General features: G+C 40.0%; 1 protein-coding gene across 1 annotated transcript; it reads left to right on the forward strand.

Annotated features, from left to right (window-relative positions):
* The first annotated feature begins 378 nt into the window (after positions 1–378).
* snx11 (sorting nexin 11) lies at positions 379–5,884 on the forward strand. Its single transcript, XM_028431961.1, has 7 exons — positions 379–561; positions 1,296–1,335; positions 1,585–1,671; positions 2,696–2,796; positions 3,015–3,110; positions 3,191–3,415; positions 3,498–5,884. The coding sequence occupies exons 2-7, from the start codon at positions 1,312–1,314 to the stop codon at positions 4,666–4,668; spliced, it is 1,704 nt and encodes a 567-aa protein (XP_028287762.1). The 5' UTR covers positions 379–561; positions 1,296–1,311; the 3' UTR covers positions 4,669–5,884.
* Positions 5,885–8,151: the final 2,267 nt, after the last annotated feature.

Raw genomic sequence — 8,151 nt, forward strand, 5'->3', positions numbered from 1 at the left:
AGAAGCTACATTAAGCGGCTGAGGAACAGGACTGAGCAATGTCAACATTTTCTACTACCTGATTTTATTTAGAAAAAAATATTCACACACTTTTCCACTTCTAGGTGTTTTTGCATTGCTTAAAACTTTAAATAAACATTTTGTTATCAGCAGCAGCAAAGCCTGAAATGAATAGAATGATTCTACTTAAAGGTCCTGTGTGTTGATCCTTTAGAAAGTGGTCATATTAAGGCTGAAGACTGATTGAAAGTCTGGCTCCATTGTGGTTCTGCTAAAATAAAAGTGGATAATCTGCTTAATGTTCGTTTCCTGCTTCCTTCCTTCATCCCCCTTTGCCGCTCCCCTCTTCTACGTTTATACGCACCGTACGTAGTGACGTTGTGGGATGACGCGGCGTCTGTGGTGCCTGTGACTTGCGAAATGGAGATAGAGGCTGTCCGCGAAAACAAGCCACAATGTTTGATGGTTTTACTCTCAAATAATTCAGAAACATCCGAAAGCAGGGGGTCATCGACAGCAGCCGGCCGGATATTACCTGAACAGCAAACACACTCAGTGAAAGTAAGTATGTGTCGGCTAGGATTAGCTTTTTAGATAATGTTGCTCCAGCCAGCTTGTTGAAAAGTGTCGTTATTGGAGGCAGACAACTAAAGTACGCGTTAAAAACAAAGTGGTATGTTAACATAGGAGCTATTTAATTTTGACCGATTTGCACCGTTTTTTCACCCGGCACCATGAGACTACAGTTTACCACACACAAGGTGTTGGCAGCGATTTCACTGTAGCAGAAGAAACAGCTGCTCTGATGGATAAATAGCAGATACATTTGTATTATAACAATGAACAAACTTAGTCCTCCGTGCTAATACTAATACTTTGTCATCTGTGAAAGGAATATATGTAGTTTTTGTCTCACTGACTCTGCCCCCTTTCTCTTGTTTCGGGGATTACATTCAGTTTGTTCATAGGATGAAGTGAATGGCCACAAAATGTAGCTACATAAAGAAGAAGTGGTTGTGGTTGTGTGTAGTAGTAGAAGAAAGGGATAAAAAGCAGTTTCTTTATGTCACATTATCTGTTTTCTGCATGAAACCTGTGTTTCCCCTGTTATATTATTAAATTAAGCACCTTTAAACACAGACAGACCAATAAAAAGAGCATCTGTAATTGTATGTTTTTGTAGTCCTGATAAAAGAGAAAAGAGAAATGCCTAGGAGTGACTCACTGTTTTTAAACTTTTCTTTTTTGAAAAATGACTCAACCTGTCTTTTCATTGATTTCTCCTCTCTTTGCAGTGCAGCACTTGGTAGGATGATTAGTAACCAAGAAGAAGATGTGAGTAATGTCCCGCTCTCTCATTATGAAGCACTGTATTCATTTCTAACATGACTTCTGCTTTTGGTGCAAGTTAAAAATTTGAACAGAAACACATCCCTTTCCCTTCTTAAATAAACTTCCAGTTACATGCCACAATACACTATTTATGATTGGAGGCATTTGGGGAACTGTGTCTTTTTATTTGCAGAGCTGTTGTGTCCGCACACCAACGTGCATTTATTTGAATCTGTTTGTTTCTGGCTTCAGGAGTTTGTGGCAGTGCGGGTCCAAGATCCCCGCATTCAGAACGAAGGCTCCTGGAATTCATATGTGGATTATAAAATATTCCTACATGTGAGTATTAACACTTACATCACAACAAATGCAGTCACTTTAAGCTGCTGAAGACTAAATTGCAAATAACAGCCATTCCTCCAACATACATTGGAGACAGTTGTTGTAGGGACATTTGTAGACACGTTTAAACCCTGTGTAACACTATGAAATACCTTGATAGGAGGTATTATTTGTAGTTTGATACCAGCTGACTTGTCTGTCACGCTGATCAACAGTTAGTCAAGTTACAGTTTTGATATTTCAATATTCTGGGGCTTCACATTTCAGTCTGCACTCAGACATGAAGCTGATGGATTCTTTATAGTTTGTTTGGTTGTTGCCGAGGCAGCAGCTGATGTTGATCAATGCTGTGTCAGCAGTAAGGCTCTGCCCCCAGACGGATGTGTTGTGTGGGCTGTTGAGTCATGAAATTGACTAAGATCATGTGACCTCACATGATCTGACATCAGTGTGTTTGCCGTTGATATGTTGTTGCTGTTTGATGAGTTTGTTCAAAGAAGCACAACTCATCTCTGAGCTGAGTGACGTATTGTTTTTCGATTTACCATTTGTTTGTCATTACTGCTCAGTAATACACCTGATTATAGGTGAGCAGTAAGATACAGTGGAGGAGTTTTGCTTCTGAGACTCTGATGGAGTTAACTGCAATAACATGACTTTAACCCACATGGCTGAAACTCTAATTGATTATGGAAGTTGGAGTTAAGCTTGTTATGCAAACATTGCTGGACTGTGTCACACATTGCTGGAACAAATCTGGCATGTGATAACAGTTCTTCCATGACAAACAGCTGGAACATGAGTCATTCAGTCACAACATAAGCCACATGTCAATGAATTCATTATAAGGTTAGTAAATTAGTAAGAATGGTGTCATTCCTATTTGGTATTGTCCCGAGTAGTGTCACAGTGAAGTGTGTCTCACCATCACAGTGAATTATTTGGGACTATTTTCATCAGTGGATTAATCCTTTCTTTGTTGTTTCTTCAGTGTTGCTCACATATTTTTCCCCATTCTCAGACCAACAGTAAAGCCTTCACAGCAAAGACGTCCTGTGTGCGCCGGCGCTACAGTGAGTTCGTGTGGCTAAGGAAGAAGCTGCAGAAGAATGCAGGTTTGGTGTAAGTCAGCTTGTTCTGCTCCAGAGTTTGTTCAGTGATAATTGAAGTGAGCATTCCAGTGGTCACTCATCCAAAACCAACTATGTAGCCTAGATTTAGTGTTAAAGAGCCATGCTTTACAGCTCAACTGAAAGATGTTCTAGCATTGACTAATCTGCTTTAAACCTACACTAAAATCTTAAATTAACATGCATTTCTTTCTGTTCTCATCCCTCTAGACCAGTCCCAGACCTTCCAGGAAAATCCTTTTTCTCCTTCAGCAATGAGGACTTTCTAGAGAGGAGGAGGAAAGGACTGCAGGCCTTCTTGGATAAGTTAGTTGTCATTCTCTCTGTTGAGCGGTAAACCTTTGTGATCTCATGTTACACATTAATGTGTTTTTGTGTTGTGGCAGAGTGGTGCATACAACGGTGTGTCTGTCAGACAGCCAGCTCCACCTCTTCCTGCAGACCCAGCTTCCAATTGGTCACATCCAGGACTGTGTGCAGGGCCACACTCCCTACACTGTGACAGATGCCATTCTCACCTATGCCTCGTCCAATCAGGGCTTTGTTCAAGCTCAGGAGGATGATTCCATCAAGGATCCGAGTTTGACTGTGTCTTACGAGTCAATGGAAAGGTACAATAGTGTTTATTTAAAGATATTCATGCTAATAAAGTGCACAAATTAAAGTGACCATTCTGTCTGTCTTACTCCACAGCCCTGTTCCCCGTCAGCCTTGCATACAAACTAATGAGGCCTTTAGCCCTGAGCTTTTCTCATGTGGTGACTCTGAACCTCTAGAAGTTTTATTGGAGCTCAGGGATCAGGACAAACCCTCAATCAGGATCTGTCAGAAGAGCAACCATCTAGAGGCCGTTGTTGAGGACTCTGGTCCGACAGATGTGAGCTTCTATCTAGGTGGGAGTCTGGAGGACACAGAGAACATCAACCCTGCAGAACAGACCCAGCAGAGGAGCTGCCAGATGCAGATACCCGTGGAGGTGCATTTGCCCATGGAGACTGGCTCTGAGTACAACATGCAGGAGGAGCAGATTGATATGGATACACAAGAAAAACCTGATGCTCATCATAGAGAAAATGGTGAGGATGAAAAATGTATGAATCCTGTGACAATTTTAGACAAGAACAACTCTGAGGGTCAGGTAACAGAAACCGGATGTCACGAAGTTCCTGAAGATGGCTGCTCTGAGAAGGAAGATCGTATCTCTGATGTTAACGACAGTCTTGCTGCAGATGTCAGCTCAGACAGTGAAAAAAGTGATGAATCAGGAGTGAAAGAAGAGGCACATCTTCAAACAGAAAATCACAATGTGAATGGAGTACTGGAGGAGGAAGGTGGTGAAGATGACACATATCAAGTAACTGAAGTTAAACAGGAAGTGTATTTGATTGGGACCAACAATGAGAGCGATGTGGACAGCAGCCACTCACTGCCATCTTCCAACCAGAGCATTGTCAAGGTCAGTGACGAGGAGAGCATGTGCGAGCAGATGGAACACATGATCCAGGCTGTAAATGGCTACACAGACACGCCCCCTGAGGACAACACTCACTGGTCAGGCATAGAGGTGTCCAGCAGTAACATGCAGGACTTACAGATAAATGGATGTGCTGTGGAAAAGGGAGAGGACACTTCTGCTCTGGATGATGAGCACCTGCAGTACACGACTGACATCAGTGTCCTGAATAAATCTGGAGATGTGAACTCCACAGTAGCTGATGGAGAATTGACTGAGAACAGTGACTTCAGCATCTTAAACACCAGCTGTGTGCCTGAAATGGCTAATGGTGAATATACAGAGGAGCAAGATGCTCTGTCCTCACTGCCTGTGAAGGACTCAGAGGACACACAGGATCTGGTGTGTTAGAAAAACAGCACCTGAACTCACAAACACACCGACGAGTGTTGTCCTCAGACACATTCAGTTACATGCACATAAACAAGGCACACACTGGGAGCTGCATTCGTTTACATTAACTCATACACCTTTAGAAGCATACTATAAGAGGATCATATTTAAATTTAAAACTCACACTTTTTAAAAATAGCATATATTTAATTTTTAAATTCCTATTTTGATTTAAACTCAGGTACATTAAAGAATGACACTATATTTTTCTCCTGCACGCCGTGATCTTATTACTGCACCTTTTGGGAACAGCCTAGTTTATGTTGACTGAAACGCTATGATTCTGCTGTGAATTACCAACAATTGAGACTAATTATGACATGAAGAAGCTTGAATTAATACGACAAGTTCACATAATTGCTTAGCCATGCTTGCTTTAGATTTAGTATTATTTGTTGTTGTTAATAAGGAGATGCTTTATTGATGGGACGTAAGAATATATTTTAAACTCCTCCCTTAAAGTGCTTTCTGATATTCCTATCATGCTAATATGAGATTGGAGTAGATGAATAAAGTATCTACATTTAGTACAATGTACTATAAAGACAGAAGGAGGAGGAGATATTTTTAAGAAGGGCAAGGGATCATTAGGCGAGCAGGAACCTGCAAGAATAATTACAGTAACACTTTTACAGTGTACACTTACTTACGCTGATCTTGCTCTAACAATCTCACTCTTATTTATTCAATAACTGAGTCCTGGTAACACAAGGGATGTGAAATACCAGAGATCAATATTAAACCTGTTAACACAACACAAGTTACACACTGGTTGCAGTTTACACAGGAGTATGTGAACATGCAGTGTCATAATGCTATTTATTGACAGGTCAGAGAGGGAAGTGAAACAGCACTGAATTCACCCAACAGTACCCACACACTGATATCTTTTCCAGTTGATTATTAAGATGAGCAGATTGTTTTTAAGATGGAAGTGCCCGATCACCGATACATCTGTGTACAGTTTACATTAGTCATTGTGTTTCTAATTCTTTGTGCTGCATTTAAAAGGGACCCACATTTTACCATGCTGTGTCACACATTCTTTAAAGCTTCTAGGTGAGATGTTGGCACCTTTTTTTTGTTTTCTGTCTACACTGAATTTGACAGCAGGTATTTTTTTAACTTAAGTATGTTTAGTTTAAGTTTATTAAAACATAATGTGAAATCTGGAGTGCCCCCATTTGAATGCATTCTTTTTTTGAACAGGATCTACAAGGGTAATGTTGACATTCCTAGTGATGGTATTATGTGAAACATTTTATTTCAGTTAAACATTCTTATGTCATATTACAGATTTTGTTGTACATCAGTACACCTTTTACCAAACATGTCTGGTGGCTTAAAGGAGAAATCCTGCCACCTAGTGACCAAAAATGAACAATGAGTCTATTTGCTTAGATTCATATACTGTTAATAGATACAACAGTATGTAGTTTAAAATATACACAATTTGATTTTCAAATGTCAGTGATATTAAAAAAACAAAGTGTCAATAACTTAACCTGAGAACTGATAAATACAGATGCATTTACCAGGCAACAATTGCTAATCAGAACAAGTGATAACAAATAATAATTTTATTAATACATCAGTCACGTTGATTTTCTAATATATTGTTCTTTCTACAGTATCAAAAGCTGCTCAATAAAATGTGTAACAATAAAAATGAATCAACTGAAACATCAAACTCAAATTTAGAAAAACCTTACATTTAAGAATCTGTACAAGGCAAGGCAAGGCAAGCTTTATTTATATAGCACCATTCATACACAAGGCAATTCAGAGTGCTTTACATAAGATGAAATCACAGAATAAAAACATATTAAAACATTAAATTAAGAAGGAAATTAAAATTAAAAAAATAAAATAAAATGATAAAAAACATCAAATAAATTCAGGATGATTAAATGAGAAGAGTGCAGTCAAGAAATTAGGAGAACGCTGCAGTAAACAAATGAGTTTTCAGGCCTGACTTAAATGAAGTGACTGTCTGAGCAGACCTCAGGTGTTCAGGAAGGCTGTTCCACAGGTGAGGGGCAGAGTAACTGAATCCTGCTTCACTCTGTCTGGTTCTGACCCTGGGTACACACAGTAGGCCCGTCCCTGATGATCTCAGGCATCTGGATGGTTCATAGGGAACCAATAAGTCCAGGATGTATTTTGGTCCAAGACCATTCAGTGCTTTGTAGACCAGGAGTAAAGTTTTGAAATGGATCCTTTGACTCACAGGAAGCCAGTGCAGTGATTTGAGGACCGGTGTGATGTGGTCCATTTTCCTGGTGTTACTCAGAACTCTAGCAGCAGCATTTTGGACCAGCTGCAGCTGCCTGACTGATTTTTTGCTAAGACCTGTGAGGACGCCATTACAATAATCTAGCCTACTGAAAATAAATGCATGAATAAGTTTTTCTGTGTCTTGTTTGGACAGAAAGCCCTTGATCCTAGCAATGTTTTTCAGGTGGTAATAGGCAGACTTAGTAATGGCTTTTACATGGGTGTTAAAATTCAGGTCTGAGTCGAGTATTACACCGAGATTTCTGGCTTGGTTTGTGACCTTCAGTGACATGGAGTCAAGGTAAGCACTGATCTTAGCTCTTTCATTTTTGGGGCCAAAAACAATCATCTCTGTTTTGTCAGCATTGAGCTGGAGAAAGTTCTGGCTCATCCACTCATTGATTTGTTGAATACACTTACTTAGTGAGTGTAAGGGACTGTAGTCATGTGATGACACTGATATATAAAGCTGTGTGTCGTCTGCATAGGTGTGGTAGGAGATGTTGTGCTGTTCTATGATCTGAGCTAGGGGCAGCATGTAGATGTTGAACAGAAGTGGTCCAAGAATGGACCCTTGAGGAACCCCGCATGTGATTTTAGTTCGGTCAGACTCATAGTTACCAATTGATACAAAGTAGTCCCTATCATGTAAGTAAGATTTGAACCAGTTTAACACAGTGCCAGTAAATCCCACCCACTGCTCCAGCCTGTCGAGCAGTATGTTGTGATCAACTGTATCAAATGCACTAAGGTCCAGCAGCACTAAGACGGAGACTTTGGATGCATCATTATTCTGATGTATGTCATTTAAGACCTTAATAAGTGCAGTCTCAGTGCTGTGGTGTGCTCGAAATCCAGACTGAAATTCATTAAAAAGATTGTTTTGCACCAAAAATGCATGAATTTGTTGAAAAACAGCCTTTTCAGTGACCTTTCCCAGAAAAGGAAGGTTAGATATTGGCCTGTAGTTATTTATTACTGAAGCATCCAGATTTGATTTTTTGAGCAGAGGTTTGATTACTGCAGTTTTCAGGGCCTGGGGAAACTGCCCTGACTGAAGAGAGCTGTTAACTATCAGCAACACATCTGACGATATGCAGTTAAAAACGTTTTTAAGAAAATGTGTAGGCAGATTGTCAAGTGAGCATGTTGTGGGTTTTAACT

This window comes from Parambassis ranga, chromosome 19 (genome assembly GCF_900634625.1).
Source record: "Parambassis ranga chromosome 19, fParRan2.1, whole genome shotgun sequence".
Classification (NCBI taxonomy): Eukaryota; Metazoa; Chordata; class Actinopteri; family Ambassidae; genus Parambassis; species Parambassis ranga.

Coding starts and splice junctions, on each gene's coding strand:
- snx11 (XM_028431961.1), top strand. CDS start 1,312: ATGATTAGTAACCAAGAAGAAGAT. Junction 3,111..3,190: donor CTGCAGGCCTTCTTGGATAA/GTTAGTTGTCAT, acceptor GTGTTGTGGCAG/AGTGGTGCATACAACGGTGT. Junction 3,416..3,497: donor TCTTACGAGTCAATGGAAAG/GTACAATAGTGT, acceptor CTTACTCCACAG/CCCTGTTCCCCGTCAGCCTT.